The following is a 27,764-nucleotide window of genomic DNA, read 5'->3' as shown; positions in this document are numbered from 1 at the left end:
CACACTGCCGCCGCTCGGTGGGTTTCGAGTTCTCGATGGAAAACCAACAGCTAGCTGGCAACAGCAAACGCAATTTGTAAGGAACTATTGATAAAGTATCCTTAGTTTTGGACACAGCACACCAATTGAAGTAAGCTGAGCACCTCACAAAATTTTCAGTGTTTGTAAGTAGTGTACTAGTGTCGTTTTAGGTGCGGCTTTTGCCGAGGATGTAACGATAACAAGAACCCCTGGTCTGCATGTAGCTAGCTTAGCTCACTAGCTGAACAGTATAGCTTAGTTTGCGAACATGTCTTAACAACAAAATGCCTTTATTCGTGGTCGGTATTGACAAATAAGCTGGTTGTTGTCAGATTCTAGTTCACGCCCTTAAAAACAGCCTTTCATGTTATTTAAGGGCACATGTAAAGAAAAAAAGCACCCGGGTTTAACTTTATGTTGAGTAGCTTGCTCAGCTAGCTAGATGACAAAGGCATCCCATGTTATGGTTATGAGCGGTGACAAAAACAAATTCAAACTAGCTTATTTTTATTATTATTATAATAAATAATCACTCGTTTAAGAAGCATCAGCTTAAAACATCACTTAATGCACGCTTGCGTAACTTTAATTGCCTTTTTCAGAAAGTCTAGAAGACTGCATTTTCATACCAAGTGGGTTGTTGTTTTTTTTCTCTTTCAGATTCAACTGCGTTCTGATAAAACAGGCAATGCTTCATGAAGAGTTCTGGATACTCAGTGAGTGGCTAGTCCGCCAGGGACATCATCAGGCACTGGAGCACAGATAACACCTCCAAACTTGTGAGTTTATTGACTAAGAGTACTTTTTGCTGCTTCATCATCCATCCATACAGGCGGTCGCAATACAACAGCTGCTAGCTGTGTGACGAAAAAAAATTTCTCTGAACACTGGCCAGTCTAAATATGCTTATTTGGCCAAGAATCAGACTAGGCGTCTCGACTGTTTGTCATTACAGTTTCCTACCAAAGTACAAGCTCTGTGATGAATGCCAGGTCTTGATTCTTGTGTGTGTGTGTGTGTGTGTGTGTGTGTGTGTGTGTGTGTGTGTGTGTGTTTATGGGAGGTTGCAAAAGCTGACGGTAGAGTATTCCAGAGAGACACTTGTTGGAGACAGCAGCTTCTATAAGGTAAACAGGATCTCTTCCTGAAGGTCGAGGGAGGTACTTCTCAAGGCCCCCACAGACAATACTCTGGGTATTATTAACGGAAACCACTAAGAATAGAGAGCAGGGGAGCAAGGTGGCTCCTCTGGCGGTCACGTTGTTTGGGTTAAACAAGCCAAAACGGAACATCTTCTTAAGAAGAGTGACTTCTCGAGCTTTCATGCTGGGTGTGGCAATTTAGAGGGCTTTATCTGGCTCTGATGTACAGCAGAGGAAAGGGAGATTAGTTGTGGATTGCTCTTGGCTGTTTATGTATGGAGGACTTGTGCTTTACAATTAGAATCTGTAAGTAAAACACATTTTCATACCTAATAGGACATTGTTAACCTATCATTTTATATAAGCTATGTATTATGTGCCTTTTTTTTATTTTGGATTTTTTAAGGCAGTGCATGACTTTGGCTGGTCCAGCAATATCCCCCAGATAATGCATTACCTACCTACTAAAGGAAAGAGTCTCTGTATGTTTGTGTCTGTTCTTCACTTTTCTTAAACATTCATCATAAGGAAGGTGATATATCCTAGTATTGGGACAAAAATTTCCTGCAATGCATTTTTGTTCTAATTGCAAATACATACATAGATACATACATACATACATGTATTTACTCAGACATACATGTCTGAGTAATCATGTCTGGTATGTCATTACTTGTGTTTCATAAGTTTGTCAGTTATATTTGGATGATGAATTGATTTTGTGTTAATCAGCTGACTTCACTTTGTGTGATCTAAAATTTTTGAGGAGATATTACTTTTTGTTGGAGTTTGACTAATCTATTCATGTTTCTTCTTTCTGAAGGACAAATTGTATCAGACAGCATATTGGAATCGGATCAGATTTTTTTGAATCACCAAATATTGGTATTAGTATTAGTACAACCAATACAAAACTAATAGCAAAGAAATTAGATTAGATTAGATTAGATAGAACTTTAATAATCCCTCGGGTGGGTTCCTCTGGGAAATTCGATTTCCAAAAAAGCACAGCACCGACAGAAGTTACAGAATATTATATATATATATATACACACACACACACACACACACACACACACACACACACACACACACACACATATATATATATATATATATATATATATATATATATATATATATATATATATATATATATATATATATACAGAGACAATATAAATAAAATATACGAAGGGGATAAATAGAATAGATAGGAATAAAAAATAAAAAATACAAGTGAATTGCACATTTCAAGTATTGAGGTCTATTGCACTGTTGACTATTTACAAAAGTATTGCACAAAAGGTATTGCACAGTGAGGTGAAGAGGCACTACAGCTTAGTTGTTCCCCCCTCCTTTGTCCTCCTGTTTCCCCTCCCTCTCCCCTCCAGAGAGGAGTTAAACAGTCTGATGGCGTGTGGGACAAAGATGGGACAAAATCAGAACGATGTTAAACGATGATTCAAAGGGTTTAATAAAAAAAGTGTTGGATTACCTGTTTTGGCATTTTCATATGCTCACAAGTTACTAGTAATTAGCAGTCGGGTTTATAACGCTATAGCCTCCAAAGTAGCATTGCTTTGGCTACAGCATTTTTCTCTTTGGATCCTCCTTGGGCTGGTTTAATTATCTTTACTGTCACCTTTGTGTTAATACCTACATGCTAAAAGAAACATCTTGAGTGTGCCCTTGATAGAGTATGGGTTTGTGTCATTTTGTGGGACTGTAGCATAAGGTTTATGTTGTTAACTCATGGTAATGTGACAGCGTACATTATGTCATACCACCTTGTTAATAATGCAAAAGTTATATAATGAGCAGTGTAAGGAATTCCTTTCTTCAGTGAGTAAATATGTAACAAAATGAATTCATTTTTAATTTTGATGACTGTGTCCTCAGCAGCTTAGTAAGGCTGTCTGCGTGTATCTTCCATCCAGTGTGAAATTGTCTCACATGCTGGATTATAGAGCTGGGCTATAGAACGATAACGATATGTATTGCGAAATAACCTTTTCTCGATAGAAAAGGTTAGTTTACTAAACAATAGTTTACTATTGCGATAGGCCTCATCTCTCTTGTCCTCTTAAAAAGAACAGCCAATTCAAATTAAGTAGCGCAGAGCCAAACCAATCACAGCCGCAGCTTCACGTCACTTGTTACGTACAGCACAAGTGCCAAGCCGCACATGTGTATTGGTTTGGGAAGCAGCCAGCCACCGTGCCGCCCGAGTGTGCCAACTACAGAAAAATCAACCGAGAGCGTGACCGAAGGTTACCGAAGAGAAAACAGATGATGGTTCCAATGCTGGAGAGATTGTCGAACGGAAGTGCCATAGAAGTTCCGTAGTGTGGAGGTATTTCGGCTATTTCAAATCTGACAAAAAACAGAGTAGCGCGCACTGTAAATTGTGCCAAAAGCAAGTCTGGAAATACAATAAACCGGTGCATGCTCAATCTCTGACTGGAAGCGCTAATTCGTCATTCGGCTTTTGTCAGACTAAAGTAACTGTTAAAACTGTTTGAAAAGCGAAGCTATACAACAAGGAGAGATTGAGAATTTCCTTTTAGTTCTCAGTTTATTTGATATTGACAAAAGTTAGTCAATTTTGTCTGATCTTCTGTAAAACAAACTAGGATTTATTTTTAGAATTAATATTTTGTTTCTAAGTGGAATTGACAATTTAGTAGTCTGTTTTGTTTGTTCTATTTTGAAACGCTTTAGTGGCTGCCTTTTGTGTAGTTTGCAATATTTGCCTTTATTTATCTGAAAGTCTCATGTTCCTTAAGTACATCTACCCTGTTGAACTTATTATGGGAAATAAATATTTAAATCAAAACAAGCTGCTGATTATTTCACATTTTACTTGTGAGCAACGGCACATTTAAATCTTACAAATATAGTTATTTGGCTTATATCGTGATATATATCGTTATCGCCTGAAATGAAAAAAACATATCGTGATTTGAAAAAATCTTATATTGCCCAGCTCTACTGGATTATGAGCAACTCCACTATCTGCTATATCACCACAGTTGTGATGTAAATGAATGAGTAATGAAAGTCGAGTTTCTGTTTAATTATTTAGCAATGGTTATTACATTAACATGTGTATGTGCTTTGTTCAGTGAATGTATTCATGGCCACCCCACCATAAGAACAATTTAAATCTGTGGGTAACTGTTCAAAATTCACTTTTTGAGGTTGTCTACACATTTGAATGATAAATGAACTGGTACTTATATAGTGCTTTTCTACTCAATTTGAACACTCAGATTCAAATGTTTCTGAACTTGAGTGCCAAAATCTTTTAATATGCATTGAAAACCCTGCCTCATTAATTGGCTCCATTACTTGTATAGGCCGAAAACCCCATGTTAAACAGATGGATGAATCTCATGTTGTCTCATCACTGTATTATTGTAGGGTCTTTATCTTACAATGTAAAGTGCCTTGAGGTGGCTGTTGTTGTGCCTGTTTTAGTTTTGGTATTCAGATTTTGTGTTATTATCAGCATCAGAATAGAGAAGTGGAATTTATGTGTTATTACTGCTGATGAACAGTAATAATACAACCTCTAACGATTAACAAGTGTGAAATTACTGCCTACCTAACTTAGTCATTTATCACGTTTACACCCTGCATACATATTGAAGGCAGCTGTTTCTTTGCCTGTATGGGTTTTTTTTTTCTTAACATAGGCAGCCCATTAACACTTCACCTTAATCTTGTAGGAGTAATTTAAAACACAGATAAATTTACTTTATATTTTATTGATTGACATTTAACCCTAACATTTGAAATGACTTGTGTGGTATGAAAGTCCTTTCAAAGCAAGATTAATTGAGCCTGCTTAACAATAGGAAAATCAATAACATAAAGTTAAGTAAAGTTAAACACCAAAGTCTTTGTCACAATCGCTATTCATTACTCCTGACAGCCTTCAAATTAACCATGGTCAGTGTTCTGATGTGTGCCCTTGTTAGTTAGAATTATAGCATTGATTTCTCTGCTAGGTTTTGTGTCGTCGTTTAGGCAAAGGTTGCTTAAGCATTACAGGGAAGGAGCGTTTAATTTGTAAACAGACATTTCTGTATTGTTCTGATGTTTGACAGGGGTCTTTAATTCAATACATCACTGTCTACATTCTCTATGTTCCCACAGATAAACCATGATCCCCATCACCGAGCTGCGGTACTTTGTGGACACACAGCCAGCATACCGCATCCTGAAACCTTGGTGGGATGTCTTCACCGACTATATCTCCATTGTCATGCTCATGATTTCTGTTTTTGGGGGAACACTGCAGGTCACCCAGGACAAGATGATCTGCTTGCCCTGCAAATGGGTGGTCAATGAAACCTGCAAGAGGAACTTCAATTCAAGCATCACATCATCAGTGCCCAAAGGGATCCAGTATGATTTGGACCGCCACCAGTACAATTATGTTGACGCTGTCTGCTATGAAAATACATTGCACTGGTTTGCCAAGTATTTCCCCTACCTAGTATTACTCCACACCCTTATTTTTCTAGCTTGCAGCAACTTTTGGTTCAAGTTTCCACGGACTAGCTCCAAACTAGAACACTTTGTATCTATCTTGCTAAAATGCTTCGATTCTCCATGGACAACAAGGGCACTATCAGAGACAGTGGTTGAAGAAAGTGACCCAAAACCAATGAAAATGAATGGCTCGATGGACCACAAAGAATCTGTAATAAGTGAGGATGTTGAAGCAAGTGTTCCTATGCTTCAAAGGACAAAATCACGCTTTGAGCAGGGCATTGTAGATAGAACGGAAACAGGAGTTTTGGACAAGAAGGAGGGTGAACAGGCAAAAGCTCTGTTTGAAAAAGTGAAGAAGTTCCGCATACACGTGGAAGAAGGAGACATTGTGTACAGACTGTACATACGCCAGACTATTATCAAAGTCATCAAGTTTATTTTGATAATCTGCTACACAGGGTATTATGTGCATGATATTCAATTTAGTGTTGACTGTTCTGTAAATATAGAGAGCCTGACTGGTTACAGCGTGTACCGTTGTGCTCACCCACTCGCTACACTTTTTAAAATCTTAGCATGTTTCTACATTAGTTTAGTGGTGGTGTATGGTTTGATCTGCATGTACACGCTTTGCTGGATGCTTCGGCGCTCCCTAAAGAAGTACTCCTTTGAGTCAATCCGGGAAGAGAGCAGCTACAGTGACATACCTGATGTGAAGAATGACTTTGCATTCATGTTGCACATGATCGATCAGTATGATCCTCTGTACTCAAAACGCTTTGCCGTGTTCCTCTCAGAAGTAAGCGAAAATAAGCTGAGGCAACTCAACCTCAACAACGAGTGGACACTGGACAAACTCAGGCAGAGGATAACTAAGAATTCTCAGGAGAAGTTGGAGTTGCACCTTTTCATGCTTAGTGGCATTCCAGATACAGTGTTCGATCTGATGGAGTTGGAGGTTCTTAAACTGGAGCTAATCCCAGATGTGACCATTCCCCCAATCATTGCTCAGCTGGTTAACCTGCGAGAGATGTGGCTTTATCACACCCCAGCCAAAATAGAAGCTCCAGCTTTGGCTTTTTTGCGTGAAAATTTAAAGTCTCTGCATATCAAGTTCACCGACATCAAAGAAATCCCCTTATGGATCTACAGTTTGAAGAATCTCAGTGAGCTTCATCTGACAGGGAATCTCAGTGCTGAGAACAACCCTTACATCGTCATTGATGGGCTCCGTGAGCTCAAGAGACTCAAAGTGCTTCGGCTGAAGAGCAATCTCACCAAGCTACCTCAAGTGGTCACTGATGTGGGCATGCACCTCCAGAAGTTGTCCATCAATAATGAAGGAACCAAGCTCATGGTGCTCAATAGTCTAAAAAAGATGGTAAATCTGACAGAACTAGAGCTTATTCGCTGTGATCTTGAACGCATACCACACTCAATCTTCAGTTTACACAACTTGCAAGAGATTGACCTGAAGGATAACAACCTGAAAACCATTGAGGAGATCATCAGCTTCCAGCATCTTCATCGGTTGGTCTGCCTTAAGCTCTGGTACAACCAGATTGCCTACATTCCTATTCAGATTGGCACCCTGAACAACCTGGAGAAGCTGTACCTGAACAGAAACAAGATTGAGAAGATCCCCAGTCAGCTGTTCTATTGCCGCAAGCTGCGCATCTTGGATTTGAGCCATAACAACCTAACCTATATCCCAACAGATATTGGCTTCCTCCAAAATCTTCAATACCTGGCAGTGACAGCCAATAGGGTAAGTGATGTAATAAGCATAGTTTCCAACCATTTTAATATTATCCTAATTATAGATTGGAGTTTATCCATAATGCTTTATTTGTATTGTTTATTTGCTGATAAAACAATAAATGAACTTACAAGTCATAATTTCTTTCCTTTTTTTTCCCAATGCAAAATTCCTTGTTCTTTAAAATACAGATTGAGAACCTGCCTAATGAACTGTTCCAGTGCAAGAAGCTTCGCACTTTGAACTTGGGAAACAATTGCCTGCAGTCTCTACCATCACGATTTGGAGAGTTGACTGCATTGACACAACTAGAGCTTAGAGGAAATCGCCTAGAGTGTCTACCGGTGGAACTTGGAGAGTGCCGACAGCTGAAGAGAACTGGTCTTGTGGTGGAAGAGGACTTGTTCAACACACTGCCCACAGAGGTCAAGGAGCAGTTGTGGAAAGCGGACAAAGAACAAGTTTAAAAAACAGGTTTGCTTCTGCAAGTACAGATACTGATCTACTGGCTCTGGACCTACAAGTTGGTCCCAGAGGCTTGCCATAACAGGCAGTATTCCTGCTGCATTGTGCCGTTTCTAAGTTTGGGCATCAAGAACCAGTGCCAGGTAGAACCAAAATCCTGGCAGTTTCTGGCTGTCTTCTTAGTCTATTTGATTTATTAATTCCTTCACAAAAAACTTCTCAGGCCTTTACATTATAATTCAGTAATGATGCTTTTTTTTTAGCAATAATATAGTTTGAATCTTGTGTTTACATTTTTATGCCTCTCGATTATGGTATAGAAGACAGTTTATGCCACTGATCAATACTAAAAAAATAAGGTTTAATACATTAAAATATTTTGTCAGGTGTTCCGGTTTGAAGGCACAATGAGATGGCAAAATTACTTCCAAGACATCTTTATTTCTGTATATAGACGATAATCACTTGTTTTGAGTTACAAAGACACTATTAAGAGTGATATGATAGTATGACTTAACAAAACAGTAATAACTATAGATGAGTGGAATATGATTATACTGAGAGCCTTGTACCTAAAGGTGGTTTACAAAGTGGGAAGAAGAAGGCCATTGAGGACACTGTTAGTATTGTAGCGCTAAAGGGCTTTTTGTTGGTTGGTTGGCTGATCATCTTTTGATACTAGAATGGACAATTTGGCAGAATGTAGGGTTCGGTTCCCTCTTTCTATGGAAAGATGTGTGTTTGACCTAGTGCTAAAGGAAAAGCAATTATTCTGCTGCATATCACTTATTGCACTAGCATTAAAATGGCATTAGTGAAGCTTATCAGAATACCCTAACCTTACTGCTAGTATATCTTTAATGGAAAATAACATTTTCGCAAAAAAAGTATATGATATGTTTGCAATAACTTGCACATAACAAAATAAAATGCGGGGGAATGCTTAAAGATTTTGAATGAGATGAGTCGTGTCTGCCTCACAGGAATTCAGATTAAGTTTATACAGAATGACAGTGGTGAAATTCAAATGGAGCCTGAAAGTATTTGTAATATGTCTGTCAAACGTAGAGGCTTAAATGAGATTGGGGCTTCGTTTTTTTGTAACAGATGTAAAAAGAATCACTGGTGATAAGCAATGATAGCTCAATAGCTACAAATAAGAAAGACCAGACATGTCATCATGTCTTTAAATGTATTTTTTAAGCACCTAGCCTCATGTTCATTTTAGTTTGTTACTATACTCAAATTCTGTTACTTTATTATTACTGGACTGCATTAGTGTGCAATGTTCAGTGAAGAAGCTGCTCACCTATGTGTGAGAAAACACACATCCTAAATGTTAAATGTTGGAAATGTTACATATTACTCACTGAGGTGAGGATAAAAGTCTCTTTTACTGTTTTCTGCTGATATTAAAAAGCTAGTAGTAAAGAAATTTGAAATTTTACTGCTACAGAATCAACCTGCATTCCAATTAAATGAAAAGAAAATGAAGTAAATCTTACAAGTTGATCAGATTAGTTGCCTTATTTTCTCCTCTCGTTGTCATGCATTGATTGTTATATTTCTGTTGTCTGGTCAGATGAAAATTGTTAGTTTTTCAAAGTGCACCATAATAATAAGCCCCAGATAGTGATGGAGCTTTTGTTGTCATAGTTTCCTTAATTTAAGCTGTCCGGTAAAACTTCTACAAGGCTGTACCTAGCTGTTGAGTTTAGATTTTGGTTACTGAAGATGCACAAAGTGTAGTTTATTATTAATGTTTTATTATTATTTATTTATTTGATTAGATTTTTTTTTTTTTTTTTTTAAAAGCTCATCTGTCCAAAAGACCATTGAGCTTATGCCAGGCATCCATGGTGCATTGTTCATTCAAAAGACAGTATTAGTCACAATATAATCAAGCTTGCACACACAATAACCCAATGAATCCTCATCTAAATTATGCTCAAGATCAAGGTCATTTGTTGTTTTATGGGCAATAACCTCTGAGTTGTGATGGATCGGGTGTCAGATAAGCTACTTTGTCATTGACGTTCTGGGTTTTGGGGAAGGGTTTTATTTGTTTGTTTTTATACCCGTCTTTGTTTTAGTACCAGATGTAAGAAAAAGAAAAGATATGTTTTTTTGTTTTGTTTTTTAAATCAATAATCAGACTTAATTGGAAGTAACCAGTGCATTCTTTTTCTCAAAATATGAACTTTATTTCTCACAGTTAAAAGCATATTTAACCTTCACTAGTTTTTAATTAAGAAAGAGAGATTTTTTTAGGTAAAGGTTTACTTGTTTTTGCTCAATTGAGAGTGACTGTTCTGTATTTTTGTTTTGACACAGTGACCAAGACAAAGCTAAAAATTTGGAATTTGTTATTGATCCACAGTTCTGATGCAGCACAACACACAACAGGAATTCTCGTATTTACCCCAAGAAAAATACAATTCCTGTTCTAATAAAGATTGACTGAAGCAATATACATAATAGAAAACATTTCAGCTATGCGCATCTATAACCGTGACATGTTTGACTATGCTATGTTGTGCAGTATTACATTTATTTAAGCTGTATTGTTAGTAACGATATAGATTTCTAATGTGCATTTGTATTCATTTTGTCACATTGGTTTTACTAAAGACATGGTGAGATTTTCACATTAAGTAGATTAGAGATCGTTGTGCTTAAAGGATGCTTTTGCACTATAGCACTTCTCTCAGAACTTACTTTTAGGTGTTGCAAACAATAGTGTACAAGTTATTGTATGCACATAGAAAAACCTGTTTTGGGCATTTTCCAGTGTGGGAAGGTTTACCTGAATGACTGCCAGCCACGAGATTAAATTTAAGTTTACGCTTTTACATAGAAATATTAAAAAGGAAAAAAAGAGATGAATTTTGGTCTTTAGTAGAGCATTTTGAATGACACCCACAAACACATTAGCAATACACCTATTTAGTAAGACAATCGACTATTCCATTTAAAAGAGACATCATGTCATCACCTCTGAGTGATTTGTTGCAATCAGTACTGTAAATAAGTGGTCAGTGCATAGTGTAGTAACATTAAATAAACATGTTTTTGTCTTAGTCACTGTTAATCTTTCTTTTTTCATTTTTATTATTAGACTAATTTTATTATTTTAATTTTGATATCTGTTAGGATTATTGTAGAACTAAATTTCTCAGGAAAGCAGCCAGTACTCACTTTTTTTTTTAGTTGATTGCCTATTATTATTATTATTATTATTACGGTATTATTTTTTTATTATTATTTCTTTTAATAATTTAAACGGTTGTGATAACATTTTTATATCAAATTTCTATACATTATTTTTTAGTTTTGTGTATTTAATATTAACTGCTGAATTGAAACTAAGTGTATCTGTATTTTCAAGGAGAAACCACTTTATTTGACCTTTCTTGTGTTTTTGTCAAACATCTCATGTCTGAATTGTCTTTATTGTGAGCAATAGATAAAGCCCAAGTAGTTTGTCTGATTAATGGGACTTCTTTACCCTTTGGTTTCTGTTTTCTATTTTTAATTTGTCTTTTTTCCTCTTAAAATGTTTAATTTGGGTACAAAATAATTTTGCATCTTTCTCTGTTTCTCTCAGACGTGTTATCTTGACACACTTGGTTTTGTGCAGTTTTGTTTTGTTTTTTGCCAAAGGAACATCATCAATGCATCAGTACTGACGTTGAGTGTGTTTGAACATGTTTCTCTTCATTTCTTGTACACCACTGACTCCAGTAAAATAAAAAAATGAAGTAAGCCACATTTGTCTTGGTGTGTGTTGGGCTTTTTGCACAAGAAGGGTTAAACAATTACATAAAGGTTTAGCTTGATGTGCAAGTGTGCAGATACAGATACTGACCAGTGTGCAAATGTGTAAACCACCACACTATGGAACCCCTGGCACTGGTTGATATATACCAGTATAACATCTCTCATACTGTAGGTGTTCAACTGGCTGCAAAGACCCATATCATGCTACAGTCACACACGTTCAAACAGAGGTTGGAGATAGTGGCATGACCAAACCTACAAATTGAAATTTCCTTGTCACAATGACTAGGCTATCCTATTTGTACTCTAGTGTGACTGAGCCATTAGTGACTGACCCATTATGCCCTCATGGGCAAAGCTATTGTCATGCAGGAAGATACCACTCCCACCTTTACAAAAATCCATCATAGGATAAAGGAGATCACTCATTAACAATTTTTTACAAGGGCCATTTCCAGAAACTGGACAACCACGCCCAAACCATGTCAGCAAAATGTCCCTCCCCTCACTGTTAGTGCCAGTGACTCTTTTTTTTTTTTTTTCTTTAATTTTTCAATTGTCTGCGCCTCTCGTTTTGTTTGTGAAAATTCCTTGCGGAACCATTCACCGCTGGATACCCATCCCCACACGGACATGTTTCTTCGACACACTTATTCACAGACGCAACATTTGAAATGGTGAGTTTCATTGTCGCATTTACAGTCGCTATTTGTCAAATTGAGGTTGTTTCCTAATATTACGTTATAACGGTTCTAAACAGGCTACGAGTCACTTAAAGCATTGTGTAATAATGTAGTTCTTTGCGATAGCAGGCTAAGCTAGTCAAGTAGTGGAAGTTGAAGTTCGGGAGAATTTCCTTGTCTTCGTGATGTTTTTGATGTTCTTGTCTATTTTGCAGGCTGTTACACTTCACACAGATCTAGGAGACATTAAAATTGAATTGTTCTGTGAGCGCACACCGAGGGCATGTGAGGTAAATGTATTTCTCACCCTAACTCTCCCTAGCAATCAAGCCTTTTATTTTAAAACTCTTACATTTTATGGACCTTTACGTGAAAAAGTAAGACGATCCAGCACTCGATTTATTTTCTTCCACTAATTCAGGGTCGTAGGTGGGATGGCGTTTATCCTAACCCACTTGGATCTTGTGTTGTTGTAGTACGAAAGTACGCTAAAATGCAATTTGGGGGCTTTCTGTATGAAGTTTGCATGTTGGTCCTGTGTGTGTGCATGGGTCTATCGGATTCCTCCCACAGTCCAAAGGCGTGCCAGTTCTGAATTGAATGCAGGTGTAAATGATGATGATGATTATTGATAAATCAAATCAAATGAATGATTGGACTGATGTAGGACATTTCTAAGAGGTTACTGACCCGATTTCAGACTTTATTCAGATTTGTGTGCACCTGATGTGTCGGAATTACTTTCCAGCATGGCACAAGACTACAAAGAGCATTAAAAACTCAATTTAAAAACTCAGTTCTAAGATATACTGTCTGTAATGAAGATGGAAGAGGGGTGATGTGGTCACCTCTGGCAGATAAAGTTCTTTACAATCTAGACTCAGAAATGATCGTATTCTGTCAGGTAAATAAAGATAGTCAATTCTTAAGGGCGATGAAGGTGTTTAAGATTGCATTTTTTTTTTATGTAATAATAACATTTGTAAGTGTAATTTAAAAACATGACAAATACAAGAATTTGCATTTAATTTTGCTGGTGTTTTTTTGCAGAACTTTCTTGCTTTGTGTGCCAGCGGCTTCTACAATGGTTGCGTCTTCCACCGAAATATAAAGGGCTTCATGGTTCAGACTGGAGATCCTACAGGTACAGATGTTATTGTTGTTTTTGAAGTAGCAAAAAAATATATAAAATGAACTTCCTGTTCATTGCATCTTTGTTTTCTTATTAAAACCTCCAGGTACAGGTAAAGGAGGAACAAGCATGTGGGGGCGTAAATTTGAGGATGAGTTCAGTGAACACTTAAAAGTGAGTAAATCCTATAGCTAGTTGGTTTAAGCTGGTTTTACCCAAGTGTCATTCTGTGGGAATGTTTTTCGTTCTTCTGATTTCAGCATAATGTAAGAGGAGTGGTCTCCATGGCAAACAATGGTCCCAACACGAATGGCTCCCAGTTTTTCTTCACTTATGCCAAACAGCCTCACCTAGACATGAAGTACACAGTGTTTGGAAAGTAAGCATCTTATGCAAGCCAACAAAACAGGTTTATGATTGTGTGACCACCTACTGGCTTTGTTACCTCAGGTAAAATTGAAACATTTGCTGACTGCTTACCCTCTAAAATTTAGGATCATAGACGGCTTGGAAACACTGGATGAGCTGGAGAAGCTGCCTGTGAATGAAAAGACGTTCCGGCCACTGACTGAAACTCGGATAAAGGATGTCACCATTCATGCTAATCCTTTTGCTGGATAGCAGATTTTCACTTTCATATGATACAATGCTTGTTGCCTTGCTAAAGTCGAAATACTTTTCAAATGGTAGAACTGGAGAGTCCACTCACATGCCCAGACAGTGGGCAGAGTGCTGACTTCAAAGCTACAAAGTGTTAAATTGTCTTAACTTTTATACGGTGTAGTTCCTCATTTTGCAACTTCATGTAAAAAGTATATATAAATCAGGGGGATGTCTTGTTTCCTTTAGACAATAAACTTTGTAAACAAAAAATAAAATATGGATGTAACCACCATGATGTCACCCATTGGTTAGTGAAGTCTCATTCTGAAGTGTTTCAAAGTTGTTTTTTGAAGCTGACTGTCACAAGATGGAGGTGGATCTAAACAGGAGACCAGAGGAGGCCACACACTTCTTACTGACACATGAATGATATGTTGTTAACCAGTGAAAATAGCGTGGAAATTTCTTAGTTTCTGGTTGTAAAAATTACCTTATTTTACAAACTGATTATGATTTACTTAGTTAACCTGAAACTAGCAGTTGAACCCAAAGTTATCAGGAAAGTGTTTGCTGAGGTTACATAACAAAGGAGCTGAGGATTGTTTCCCCATAGACTTCTTTGTAAACGCAAGTCTTTTTGGAACTTTAAGAGTCGCCTCCTGCTGGTCGTTAAAAAGATATACAGGTTGAAGTTCGTTTCACCTTTCAGACGAAGATGTATCCGTATTTTACACTGTCTGTGCTTTAAATCAGTTTTGAAATTATTTTTGTCCTTAACAGGTTCCTTTCCATTTATTCAAGTACTCTAAAGGGGAATGTAATAAATTGCCAATGTTGCGTGTTTAAAAAAAAAACAAAAAAACTTTTATAATAAAAACATTTTTGATTTTAGCATGTTTTCACAATATGTTTTACATGCAGCATCTTTTCCGTGAGAGTCCGCTTAACATCTTGTAGTCCTAAGAACTAGTTTGAACTACAAATGACTTATTGCGTCACATTGCGTCATCAGTAGTGGACAACTGTCACGCGGACCCTGGTAGAAATCATGGCTACAGGTGATGCGTTTAAAGTAAGTTTATTGCCTTGCGTGGGTTTACAGTCCTTCATGGTTGCTCATTTATGAGTTTGGTCATGTATTTATTATTATTCATTTATTTTATCCAGGCGAAAACTCATTGAGAGTTACATTTAACTTCCAAGAGGGACCTGGCTAATAAGGGCAACAAAAATGAACGAAATCCGGGCTTATTTCTGCAAGTTAAGATACCTTGGAGAAAGACTTGGAAGTGTTTTTGCTGTGCATTGTAGGTGTCATCTCTGAAGGGGAAAGTGGCCCTGATAACAGGCGCCAGCTCGGGAATTGGAGCCGGTACGAGCGTCCTGTTCGCTAAACTCGGAGCTCTGCTGGCTCTGAACGGCCGCGATGTGGAAAACCTCAACAAAGTAGCCAAAGAATGCACAGACTGTGGAGCCGACGAGGTACATAACGTAGTATGCTTCATATATATATGCACACACTTCCATAATGTAGTTGAATAAACACAAGTTGGATGCTGTAATAAAAATATTATACTTTTATACATTTTCTAGCGGTTGGTACAACCTCCTGTGACCTCCTGGTGGTCAATTTAATGACCAACAGCAGGTCAATTTAATGAGCAGAACTAAGTTATTAAACAATTTTAGTGTTTGTAACTACATCAGAATTACAAAAACAAGCATAGAGATGCATATACCTACTTACTGTATACTTTGTAAGTTACACCTTACTAGTAGCTTTTTTGCCTTCACAACTGCCTTAAATCTTCACGGCATAGATGCAAGAACATACAGGAAACATTTTGGAGATTTTGGTCCATATTGAATTGATAGTGTCAGACAGCTGCTGCAGGTTTGTCTCCTGCATGTCTATTTTACAAATCTCCCATTTCACCACAATGCCAGAGCTCATCTGTTGGACTCTGGTCATTTTGGAGGGCATTTGAACAAAGTGCAAAGTCATTTTCATGTTCAAAGTGTGTCAAGAAAACACTATTACACCTTCAGCAGCAGCCTGAACCTTTGATGCTATGCAGGATGGATCTGTGCTTTCATGTTGTTTACGCCAAATTCTGAGCCTACCATCCAAAGCAGCAGGAATGGCACCTGCTGTGGTACCCTGTGTGGTCTTCTGCTGTGGTAGTCCATCTATTTCAAGGTTTAATGTGTTGCATTTAGTAATACTCTAAATACTCAGAGACTGACTAATTAGATATTTGCATTGTAACTAACAAAGTGACTGGTGAGTGTAAAGAAGCAGTTTTTAAGGCTGGTGCCACTATTGTTATTACTTGACCATTATTTGTGCCATTAACAAAACAGTTTGTTCTGTATTTACTGTTACTTTAGTGTTGAAGGCATACATTTTTGTCAACTTTATAACTAATTTAAAAACCAGTTCTTAATGAAAGGTTGTGTGTGCATGCAGCCTCTACTCGTTCCTGGAGACCTGACTGATGAGGAGATTGTAAAAAGCACGGTGGAGAAAACTATCGCTCACTTCGGCCGGCTGGATGTGCTGGTCAACAGTGCTGGCATACTGGCAATGGGCAGCATCGAGACAACAGACCTGGCTCAGTATGACAAGGTCATGAACGTTAATGTGAGGTAGGAGACCTGGCTTTATGTAGGAGATGTATTGGTGTCAGTTTCACAAAGCCATATAGTTGTTGATTAAAGAAGAGGTTAAATATAAAACTGGGAAAGAGAAATCATTTATTACATGGCACTCTTCATATATTAAGAATATCTTTATAATAATGATACTTGTCAACCTGTGAGGGTATTTTTTAAGATGCTGCATTTGAATACAACTGAATATGATATTTATTTTATTTAAATATTCTAAACTGTACGTGACGTTTAACAGTTAATATTTTATTATTTTGTGAGCAGTTTAGCAGTGCTTTCTCTTTAACGTGTGCATGCGTGCTTGAAAAGTAGAATTAAGCATGTTTAACCATTTTTCCACACCATGGACACAATGAAGCTGCATGTATGAAAATGTGAGGCTGTTAAAATATAAAATGTTAAACAATTGATAAGAACACGGTATCCTTTTGAAGTCGATTTTTTTACATACTTAGGATGGCCAATCCTTCTAATGTAGGATCCATTTAGTCCTACATTAATTCTATTGTGCTGTAAAAACAGGTTGGAATTCACAAGCAGAAAGTGAATTCTGTGCAAATACAGATTTAACACTGCCATTATCGACAGGAACATTATCTCAGTAGAATCATTCATCAGCTGTCTAGGCTGGATGTAGCCTGATTAATGTAGGCCTTGGTGAGATACTGCTTTTACTACAATGGTGAAGCCAATCACAGATGTCAGGATGTTAACTGACCAAGCACTGGTTATTATACTGAGTCATAACTGCATATTTAATGTTCAAAGACTTTTAAAAGTAATTTTAGTTCATATATTACAGATCTATATACCACCTGACCCAACTTTGTGTACCGCACCTGATCAAGACCAAAGGCTCCATCGTCAATGTATCCAGTGTGAACGGACAGAGATCAGTGGGTACTCTGCATGTAGACGCAATATTTAAACAGCACCATCCATATGAAATATCTTTATGAACTTATGTGTTATAAAGCATCTTCAAAGAAGTGTAATTTTTCTCTCTGTAGTTCCCTGGTGTGTTGGCCTATTGCATGTCCAAGGCTGCTATTGATCAGTTTACACGTTGCATAGCACTTGGTGAGCTCTTTATTACCTTCATGTGGACAGCAATATAAAAGTTTGCATTGGCATATAAGAATGGCCCATCATATAACTACTTTTTTAAATTTCAGAGCTGGCATCAAAGCAGGTTAGAGTGAACTCTGTCTGGTAAGTGCAATAAACATGTTATCGTTGCACAGGTTCAGATTTATGATCACATTCATTTCTCATTCTTCTTTTAATAAGAAGTTTTTCAAACGTGCAGTGCGGCCCTTCACATTTTCAGATTTTCAGCGGATAGTGCTGATAAAAGTGAAAATAGTGAAAATAGCACAAGCAAAGTGGGCATCATATGCCTCCTGCCTGCTCTAACGATGCAGCACCCTGGTTTAAACCAAACAAAGAATTTGACATCTCAAGCAACTCCCGTGGGCGGCTGTGGCTGAGGTGGCACAGCAAGTCATTTCCCAATTGGAACGGTCAGTGGATCAATCTCTGACTCATCCAGCCTCGTGCCGAAGTGTTCTTAGGCACCCCTGATGCATCCATCGGAGTGCGAGTGTGCGCGCCACTGTTACAAAGTGCTTAGAAAGCACTGTGTGATTTTGTGTGCGATTGGGTGGATGGAACTTGCAGTAGAAAGTGCTTTGAGTGCTCAACTGAATAGAAAGGTGTTGTATAAGTATCAGTCCATTTACCTGCTGCTGTGTGCTACAAAGAAGGGGCAACTTCAAACTCCTGAACTGGTTCTCCAAACTTTTTCAAGAGTCCATGTGTGAAAACTGCTTTCAATTCTGTGCTGTTTGACTGTCCAAAACTCTGATGGGGAGAAAAAATTCATTTCTGATTTTATTTGTTCAGTCCTGGTGTGATCATCACCGATGTCCACAAGAGAGCGGGACTAAATGACGAACAGTATACCCAGGTAATATTTACTGTATTCAGCTGAATAAATATGTATAGAATCTCAGTCATGCAACTCAAGTCATCTCAAATGTGAGGATCTATTTCTTTAACTTTTTTTAGCAACAGAACCAAAAGTGTAGCATTATTTTCTTATTGTTTTATGTTTTTACCACCAGTTTCTTGATAAGTGTAAGCAGACCCATGCCCTCGGTCGACCAGGCGAGGTGGAAGAAGTGGCCCACAGCATTGCTTTCCTGGCATCTGATGCTGCCAGCTTCATTACTGGAGTCAACCTGCCAATTGATGGCGGCCGTCATGCCATGTGCCCGAGATAAGACCGTGTATGTACAGCATCCTGTACAAACATGGTCTTAACTGGTCTTATCAACACCCATACAGCACTCTGCTAATATAACACTTTTAAACCTGGAGTCTGTCTGTGTTTTTGAATTGCGTAAGACTGCAGTAACATTGCCCCTAATGGCATTAAAATTTAAATGATGATGAAAGCTGCTAGAGAAAAAAGACATCACAGACACCATTTACCTTCATCTGTACAATGGTAGTAGTGGCTGGCACGACATCAAATTTCCAGGTGTGAAATGAACAAAAGGAAAGTAAAGTGTCACAAACAGGCAGTTTAAATGCATTTATTTTGTTGCATTTGAAAATTTTCCTTTGAAGAAAAACTCGGAAAGCTACTTATCAACAAAGCTTTCAGACTTTTTATCGAATTACCTATCGAGGCGTTAGACTTAAACGTCTGTGCAGACCAAAACAATATTAGCTTGTGTACCATGGTAGTTAAGAGTTGTATAGTGTAAAAACAAAAAAAATATCCTCTGAGTCGTTATCATTATTGCATATTTCAGTAAGAACCTTTAAACCTCCGAATGACAAAAAAATAAAATACAATCCTAAAACGGTGCCTAGTTTGAAGATTTTAAATAATCTTTAAATAGAATCCACTGATAATAAATGTTGCATAGCTATACATTTACATTTTGACAAACTGAAATTATTTTGTCAGAATCATACAAAGAATATTGAAAACGGTAATACCTTGAAAATATAATTTAAGAAATTTGGCCTGTATGTATACGTAACAGTCTTCCCTTTAAAAGCACAGACCTAGCTTTGCTGACAAGAGTTTATCATACGCGTGTCGACTGCGGCAGCACCAGGTGTCACCTCTGTGTCATCCCAGATCATATCAGGCAACGACTTGTTTTGCTGCGGGATGGGAGGAACAGAACGAGGTAGCATCTTGACACTTTTTTTTTCAGTTCACACGAGAAATCTTTGCTCCACCTTGACATTTAAGGCACCCCACAGCAGTTATTTGTGTGAAGATATCCGCATAAATGTGGTGTCTCGTAGCACTTGACAGTTAATAGAGGCTCAAAAAGACTTACCTGGAGACTGTGTGTGTGTGCTTGAAGCACACTATACCTGAATGAGTGATATGACATTGATACGGTGTATCCTTAAAGGCTGTGTAACAATAACTATTGCACTTTATCTTACAATATACAGTACATATACATGTTTAAATAATACTTAAACGTTGAAAGAAGGAGTAACTGAATTTGAACTGTTCTGTATTTCCATACAAGTCAGACCGTGAAGAAACTATGATACACCGTGGTCTGAGAGATGACAGAAATGAGACGTTCATAATACTTCCTTCCAAAAGGGGCATCCAGGTCTTGTGTCACACAAACAAGTCTCTAACAAAAGGAGCTTATTGTGTTGCATATGCTGATTAGTGCCAGAAGTCTTATCTCTGCGATTCCAACGGGCCTTCTTTATCTGGCGCCCCTCCTGTTTCTGCAGTCCAAGCATATTTTGGGGAGAAAAAAAATGGGAGGTTGTTTTTTTTGTGTTTTTTTCTTTTTTGCAAATCACTGAAGTGCTGTTCTCCCTAATCCAAAATCTTCCATGAAGTCACTGCTTTTAGGAGCGTGCCACAGTCATTTATAAGAAGCACACAGGTCCAACCTCTAGGTGATAGTGTGCCCCGGGCTCTGCAGTTGGGAGGTTGTGCACATCCACTATGGGGAGTAAGTTTGGATCCTGGCTCTGGAAGATAAAATGCGTCTGATGCCAGCGCCCATCCTTGATCTGAAAGCCAGATTTGCATAGTGTTATGGGATATAATCACAAAATTGCATGAAAGAATCAGTTCTCCGTCGCCTGGCGTCATTTCTATATTGACACAATTTTATCAGCTCATTTTCAGATATCCATCACTGTCTTCAAAACCAGTGCAAAAAGAGGTAAATGGAATTTAACTGGGCCCCTCACTGAAAAAGCAGTCTATTCTCGATAATCCTCAGACGTCACTGGGAATAATTTTAATTGGAATGACTTTCTACCAAAGAAATGCTCCTTCCAGAAACTACTGACAAAGAGTTTTGTGGATTATCCAAAGTAACCGGGACAGGATTTATGGAAAGAAGGCTAATGCTGCATTCCTTTTTTTGAGCACATCAAACCAAACTGCATTAACCCACAAAATATTAGGTTGAATATTGAAGAATGGAGCTGGGGTGAGAAGGTGATTAGCTTTGTGAAGCATGAAGGCTTAAAGAAAAAAACTAAACAAAAAACTTGGTTAACCAGTATCTCTGTATAACTGATGAAACAGCCAACTGGCTGTTAAAACATTAAGTTATGTTTTTAGAGGAACTTGTCATAAAGTCTTTAAAGCACGTGATGCTCTATAACAGCGGTCCCCAACCTCCGGCCCACGGACCGGTACCGGTCTGTGAGTCATTTGGAACCGGACCGCAAGAGTTGAGGCTCGGGTGTGAAATTTATGGTTTTCAACGTTATTTTTTTTAGTGTTTTTATCATTAACTCGGTTTCCCTGGGTCTTTTCCTGTCTTATGAATGAATCTTCTTTTTTTGGTACCGGTGCTGGTTTTATTTTGTTGTATTTATCCGCGACACCTTAAAGGCCGGTCCGTGACAATATTGTCGGACATAAACCGGTCCGTGGTGCAAAAAAGGTTGGGGACCGCTGCCCTAAAAGGAAAAAAAAAACATTTTTTGCTTTGTACAAAAAACCCCAACATACATTAATAATACAATTAAGACCAAAGTACTGAGTATTGCATTGACTTCAGTGCCATAACGGTAACGACGCATACCCAGCAGTCATCTCTGGGTATGAGCGGCTGCAGGAGGTCTCCTGCTCCAATCCTCTCCCCTGTCCAGGCCTTGAAGCTTACAGCTGTGGATGAACGTTGCAGCGAAGGCCCTGCTGCCCACACAGACATGTTGAGGCAGTGAATGATGATGTGCTGCACAGCCTCAGTGCTCAAAAGGTGGATGAAGTTCATCTGGATGCGACCGACCCCGGTGTCCAACTATAAAGTAAGTAGATTTTTCTCAATGCATTTAAATGTGAAAAGGTCAAGTTCAGAATCTGGACGACGTGGTGTTATGACAAACTAATTTGCTGTATACTGAGTGTATTGGCTTCATCTTACATCATTTACTCTTTTTGACCATGATTTTTGAAGTAAATGTACTATAGTACGTTCAGAAAAGCAGTTAAACTAAGATAAATGATAGCAACCCCTAACAATTGTTAATTTACAATTAAAAATAACCAATTGTTAGTCTTTCTAATGGACAGACTTGAGCACAATCTGTTTGGATGTTGATAACAGACTGCAGCTCTGCTATGAATCTGAATGAGGTACATCTGGATCACAGATTGTACCTTAATTATGACTATCTAACCCTGTTATTATATTCACAGTTTACCAAGGAAATAGATCAGTCCATATTTGTGTTATTGTGTGACATTCGGTGTTTTGTTGCAATATCTTCAAGCTGAAATGACAAAAGAATCAGTGGATAAAGGGTATTTTCAGAGTCTGAGGATTTACTTGCCAACTCAGTGTGTGTTTGATGATGACTTGGCCAAGTCTGAAGACCAAATGTGATGCCTTAAGATTCACTACGACTGTGATCTTTCTAAATAGTCCTAGAGTTTATTGTGCAGAGCCAGAAATTGAACAGCTGTGCTCCTTTATTTATTGCACGAGTGTCATTATGCACACACATGGCCCATCTTAAACCCCAAGCCTCTCTACTTTTTCAGAAATCTTTCTGAAGCCAACACGAGGAAAACATTTTCCACAAGGACACAAGTGGATTTGATATTTACCCACCGTCTGCATAGTATTCAAAGCAATCTTGTCTGTATCTAAGTGACATGTATTTACATTTTACAGGATATTGTATCTAGCTGAGGCAAATGGATACAAATAGATAACCTAACCTTGGAAACTGTGAGAGGCTTCAGGCAAGTTTGTCCTCCACCAGTGAAGTTGCAAGTCACCTCAATCATGTCAGCTACGCATCCGAGGTTTGGATCAATCCAGTAAGTGCCTTTCAACATGAAGGAAGGATGGGAGAACAACCCTTAACTACATAAACAGAGACCATATGTGCGCAGAAATGATGGTCCTGTTTAAATATTTCCTCACCGTCATACATCTTCTGCTCACAGTTGTAGAGATCTCTGCAGATTCGGGCAGGATTGTCGCGGGTTCCCAGCGGGTTCTTAAGACTCTGGATCAGAGTGCTGAGATGCTGCAGCATCTTAAATATCTCATTGCCCTGGTCTAACATGGGCAGGTCCATGCTCGGATAATTCTAATTTGCACATAAATAAATCACTTGAGGTTTTGAAATTTGTCTTTAAGTACATGAAACTTCATTTCATTGTTAACTGTTGGTTTATTTGTAGCTATTCTTGAAAACTGTGATAGTCATGACTATATTCTGTACTGCTGCAGTGACCCAATTAACTTTAGCTGCATAGTTTCCATCAATACAAACCTCTTGTCTCAGTGCAGCATGAGAATCAATAATGACTTGAAAAGCAGCACCGAGGGCTTCATTTCTCTGCCAGAAAAAAAAAGTAGCAAGGCATGAAGGTAACTTGCATTATGTGATTAATCCCAGAAAAATCCAGTTTAACAAAACAGGTGAAACACACTTACAAGTGAAAGGGCAGAACTGGGACGCCCCTAGAAAACAACAGAAAAAAACCTGTTATATTACAACTTACTTTGTCTTATCTGCATTTATGTAACAACAGCCGTTTAGTGCATTTGTGTTCATGAAACAGTTCTGTAAATCCTGATCTACCCTGTCGGTGGTGGTGTTTAATTTTCTCCCAACGTGCAGATAAGACACAATCATGAATGCAGAGGAAATGAGGCATGAAAAAGCAGGAAATAAAGCGTATCAAATGCAGAAAAGAAAAGCTGCTAGCCAAAAGCTATTTGTATTAGATCACAGTGGGGGGAAAAGCAGGTGTAACTAGTTAGATTATCCTGTAAATAGCACCGTATGTTTATAGTTTAAAGTGTACATGTACAAATGACTTTTTACTCTTCAAATTATTTTCCAGCAGACTTAAAGGGAATCCCACGTTTTCCTACTTTTTACTCTCAGCGTGTCTCAGTCTGTTCTCCCACTAAATCATCCTGTCTTTGCCAGAGATCAATTAATTTATTTATATTTTCTGGAAAATACAAGTCATCCATTTCAACTAAACATAATTTTCCCTGGCATTTCCCCCCACACGCATGAAACATCAAAATCAACCCCAGATTGTCTGAAACAGAAATCTGCCTTAGAAAAAGAAGAACTCACGGTTGGTCCAGGTGGTCCACGAGGACCAGGAGATCCCTAAAAAGTTCCATTCACACATTAGGCTTCAAAATATTTATAACTTGGCTTTTATAAAAAGTGATTAAGGTCATTTATTTCTTTTCATGCTTTAAAAAAGTAATGTAAAAGCTACAGATATGATTAATTACTCACTCTAGGTCCCTGCGTCCCCTGTTAGAGAGATGAAAGCAATACAATCAATATAAGTGCAGAGACGACTTTATATTATCTTGTACAGTGTAATGGCATCTTAGTGCTACCAATTCAACAGACAGTCTTTATCTACTGTATTTTGAATTGCCCTCTTGCTTCTTTGCAAGCCTACACTCAGAAATCTTATTTCCACACAGCAAATCCTATTTCCACACAGCAAACCCATACATGAATGTTGTTGGCGTTTTAAGAGTGAGGTTGCGAATTATCCCTGTGTATGAGCACTCAACAAACCTCTTAAAAAGCTTGAGAGGAGCAAGCAGCCAACATTTATCACCCTGACAGGATTTCCACAGCAGCTAAGTGTCACTGTGAGTGTAACAACAAACAGTGGAACACAATAGGAAATGAAAAGTCCTGAGGGCAAAGGAGGCTGAGCGGTGTGCTGTCTCCATACTAAGTATCCTATTCTGTGCTCACAGTAAAGACAGAAAAGGATTCATCAAAACAGCGCCACGCACCGTCTCCCCTCGACTTCCTTTGTCACCCTGGGGTCCCTGATGGAGAGAAACAAGACAAAGGATCACTCCATCATTGCCAAAAAACCAGGGAGAAGTCACATAAAGCTTGGCACATGGGATGACATACGAGGTACATACAGGATGACCGCTGGGGCCAATGATGCCAACGGGGCCCAAAGCACCCTCCATACCCTGGAAAGCAGAAGCATGTAAGTGACTGAGGACGGATGATGTAGCATCTGATGAAGCGGTACTTAATTTTCATGCCAAGTGTGCAGTTTGTGAGAGTTCAGTGCACAGAAATTGGCTGAAATACTGCACCAAGTTGCCAAACTACCGTTAATCTTCATCTTACCATCAAACCACGTGGTCCTTTTGGTCCCTGTATTCCTGCTGGGCCAGTGTCTCCTGGAGGTCCCTAGAAACAAGCCCAAGAAAAAAAAGACAATAGTATTTGTATTTCTTTGTCTAAACCAAACATGTTATTTAAAGTAGTGAGAACACATCCAAAGCTGTGTGCTACATGTGGGAAACTGGATGATGGGAAACCCTGATTCTCATGATATTGTCTGATGTTGATATGTTTAAACAGCTATATGCCAGTTTTAAACTGTCCTCCATCACCATTAAAGCTGCTGAAGAAATGTCTCTAGCTGCAATTCATTAAGAAGCAGGTCTAAGATTGTGTCTGTGTCAAAGCCCCATGTGCATTAAATTTATACATCTACTATTATAATAGTCATTTTATAATATTAATACAGTAAAATAATGTTTTACCGCACTATACAGATCAGCAGATTATTTTCTCAAACAAACAAGACGATGTTTTTAATATCAGGTTTAAAAAGTTGCTTTAGAAATTTTGTGTGGATTTACCTTAGATTGTGTAAAAAGTAACTTAGCTTCAAGGTGTTAGCATCTCTTTTTTTGCAGAGGTAAGAGTACAAACAAACACTACATCAATTAGGCAGCTTTTTAAATTAATAAACAGTTATTCTTCAAGTATGTAAGTTGTTAAAAATTACTTTTTTAAACGAGCAGTCTGGAATCTAAAGCTAAGCGGTTTACAAGCACAGAACACAGCAGCGCAGAATATTCTTATAAATCTAAAGTTTGGTTTCACAAACATGGAGGTGCTGTTACAGATGTGCTATTTCAAACATTTATCCAACAGGTGAACAGCACATGCGCTGACAGTTTTCCTTTTAAATATGTATATAAAAAAGGAGTAAATGGTTTGAAGCACAGTGTTTTACAGAAGCCCTGACCATAAAAAGTGCCATTACAAAAACACTACATTTTACACTTATTACAGTTATCAATATTGTTGACATTACAAACGTAACATCACTCCAGAACTTGTCATGCTTTAACTATTCTTGCCCATTTCTTCTGAGTAAGAACGACCATTATAAACTCTACCGAGCACCGGCACAAAGCTCATGCGCTCGACACTCCTGTTCAACTCCCCACTGCAGGAAAATATCCAACATCACTCTCAGGGTTTTAAATTAAAGACTCAGACTCCAATAAAGCCTATTCTGTTTCTTCAGCTTGTAATGATATATACTTCAGCAATGCTGTAAGTAAAACTTATGGTGTAGCAGATGTCATCCTGAGGCATGTTACAGTAATACCAAACAGCTTTCATGTCTAATATTTCCAAAAATCATATAATATTATGCAGCTCTCGACAACTTAAGACTAAAAAAGTTTTTCAGCCTTAAGGTGACTTAAACCCACAAATTACTTTAATAAGCCTATTCTAAAGGTTAAAAACTTTATTCAGTCTAAAAATGTTGGCCTGAGGTCATCACTTCTAAATGGAGAATGCGTAGAAGCTTACCTTTGGTCCAAAGAGACCAAACACCCCCGGAAATCCTTGTTCACCAGTATCCCCCTAATAAAAAAGAAGGAAGGGAAAGTATGGATTTTATTCCCTAGCAAAAGAATGCTGTCCTATAAAGGAATTTGAGTTGTCAGCCCTCACCAGTTGCCCTTTAACTCCCTGATCTCCTTGTTTTCCTGGTAATCCCATCCCGCCAATGGATCCTCTCTTCCCTGCTGGACCAATTTGTCCTGGGAGCCCCTTCTCGCCCTATAGAAGAAATGCAATCACACGAGAATCGTTTTTACATCCATGCCATAACCTCTATATAGATACTTTAACAAAAATACAGAAGTATTTAGTAGTATTTAGTATTTATTTATTTATTGTCATTGTCAAGAACAATGAAATTGCGTTTGGGGCTTCCATACAACCCAAAAAAAAGAAGAAAATAATAAATACCCCTTAAAACCCAAGTGTACATATTTAACCCAGTGTGACTCCAATGCAATAAGACAATCCTTAGCAATAATGTTCGTAGAAATTCAGACAAAGACCTGAGAAACATGACAAAATACAACAATGCAACCCATTCAATATTATTGTACTGTGAGATATGATATCAGATATGATAGTTATCTATTTAAGAAAGAGGGGGGGGGGCAAAGATATGATGCACCAATGCAGACCAGTTCATTGCTATTAAGAAGTTGGATATGGTTATTGTCCGTGAGAGGGGGGCAGAGAGTTCAGGAGCCTCACAGCCTGTGGATACAGGCTGTTGGCCAGTCTGGATGTTCTGGCCTGTATAGACCTGTACCTTCTCCCTGAGGGCAGCAGATGGAAAA

At 38.2% G+C, this 27,764-nt stretch overlaps 4 protein-coding genes across 5 annotated transcripts in view; 3 read left to right on the top strand and 1 right to left on the bottom strand.

Moving 5' to 3' along the window:
• The first annotated feature begins 8 nt into the window (after positions 1 to 8).
• On the top strand, positions 9 to 11,664 carry lrrc8ab (leucine rich repeat containing 8 VRAC subunit Ab). 2 transcript variants are annotated; one of them, XM_085476163.1, is made up of 4 exons: positions 9 to 76; positions 682 to 800; positions 5,328 to 7,437; positions 7,620 to 11,664. In XM_085476163.1, the coding sequence occupies exons 3-4, from the start codon at positions 5,335 to 5,337 to the stop codon at positions 7,893 to 7,895; spliced, it is 2,379 nt and encodes a 792-aa protein (XP_085332289.1). In that variant the 5' UTR covers positions 9 to 76; positions 682 to 800; positions 5,328 to 5,334; the 3' UTR covers positions 7,896 to 11,664. The 2 variants fall into 2 exon arrangements, with proteins under 2 accessions (XP_085332289.1, XP_085332287.1); XM_085476161.1 differs by having other exon boundaries at positions 9 to 130.
• A 599-nt stretch (positions 11,665 to 12,263) lies between these two features.
• Positions 12,264 to 14,391, top strand: ppil3 (peptidylprolyl isomerase (cyclophilin)-like 3; the record flags this gene model as incomplete). The annotated part of the gene is made up of 6 exons (XM_085474244.1): positions 12,264 to 12,350; positions 12,572 to 12,646; positions 13,407 to 13,500; positions 13,595 to 13,662; positions 13,749 to 13,867; positions 13,983 to 14,391. Coding segments are annotated over 6 exons (570 nt in total), but the record flags the coding sequence as incomplete, so codon positions are not given.
• A 705-nt stretch (positions 14,392 to 15,096) lies between these two features.
• On the top strand, positions 15,097 to 19,145 carry LOC146697427 (uncharacterized). Its single transcript, XM_085476160.1, has 8 exons — positions 15,097 to 15,163; positions 15,403 to 15,573; positions 16,562 to 16,740; positions 17,567 to 17,660; positions 17,775 to 17,844; positions 17,940 to 17,976; positions 18,670 to 18,733; positions 18,891 to 19,145. Exons 1-8 carry the CDS (start codon positions 15,140 to 15,142, stop codon positions 19,047 to 19,049), a joined length of 798 nt encoding a protein of 265 aa, XP_085332286.1. The 5' UTR covers positions 15,097 to 15,139; the 3' UTR covers positions 19,050 to 19,145.
• A 203-nt stretch (positions 19,146 to 19,348) lies between these two features.
• The window catches only part of col27a1b (collagen, type XXVII, alpha 1b), a 66,953-nt gene continuing 58,537 nt past the window's right edge, over positions 19,349 to 27,764 (bottom strand). The window contains exons 50-62 of the mRNA XM_085476159.1: positions 27,079 to 27,186; positions 26,935 to 26,988; positions 25,444 to 25,506; positions 25,227 to 25,280; positions 25,089 to 25,124; positions 24,568 to 24,585; positions 24,397 to 24,432; positions 23,739 to 23,765; positions 23,575 to 23,640; positions 23,220 to 23,388; positions 23,012 to 23,121; positions 21,870 to 22,088; positions 19,349 to 20,838 (exon numbers count right to left, since the gene is read on the bottom strand). Coding sequence (XP_085332285.1) covers positions 20,692 to 20,838; positions 21,870 to 22,088; positions 23,012 to 23,121; positions 23,220 to 23,388; positions 23,575 to 23,640; positions 23,739 to 23,765; positions 24,397 to 24,432; positions 24,568 to 24,585; positions 25,089 to 25,124; positions 25,227 to 25,280; positions 25,444 to 25,506; positions 26,935 to 26,988; positions 27,079 to 27,186 — 1,107 coding nt within the window. The 3' untranslated portion in view covers positions 19,349 to 20,691. The remainder of the gene's footprint in view (positions 20,839 to 21,869; positions 22,089 to 23,011; positions 23,122 to 23,219; positions 23,389 to 23,574; positions 23,641 to 23,738; positions 23,766 to 24,396; positions 24,433 to 24,567; positions 24,586 to 25,088; positions 25,125 to 25,226; positions 25,281 to 25,443; positions 25,507 to 26,934; positions 26,989 to 27,078; positions 27,187 to 27,764) is intronic.

Source organism: Copadichromis virginalis, linkage group LG12 (assembly GCF_057382275.1).
Source record: "Copadichromis virginalis isolate Kocher_CV1m ecotype Utaka linkage group LG12, C_Virginalis_male_GT1.1, whole genome shotgun sequence".
In the NCBI taxonomy this organism is placed as follows: Eukaryota; Metazoa; Chordata; class Actinopteri; order Cichliformes; family Cichlidae; genus Copadichromis; species Copadichromis virginalis.
The sequence above is the reverse complement of the archived record's forward strand: the minus strand, read 5'-3'. Positions and strand labels throughout refer to the sequence as shown.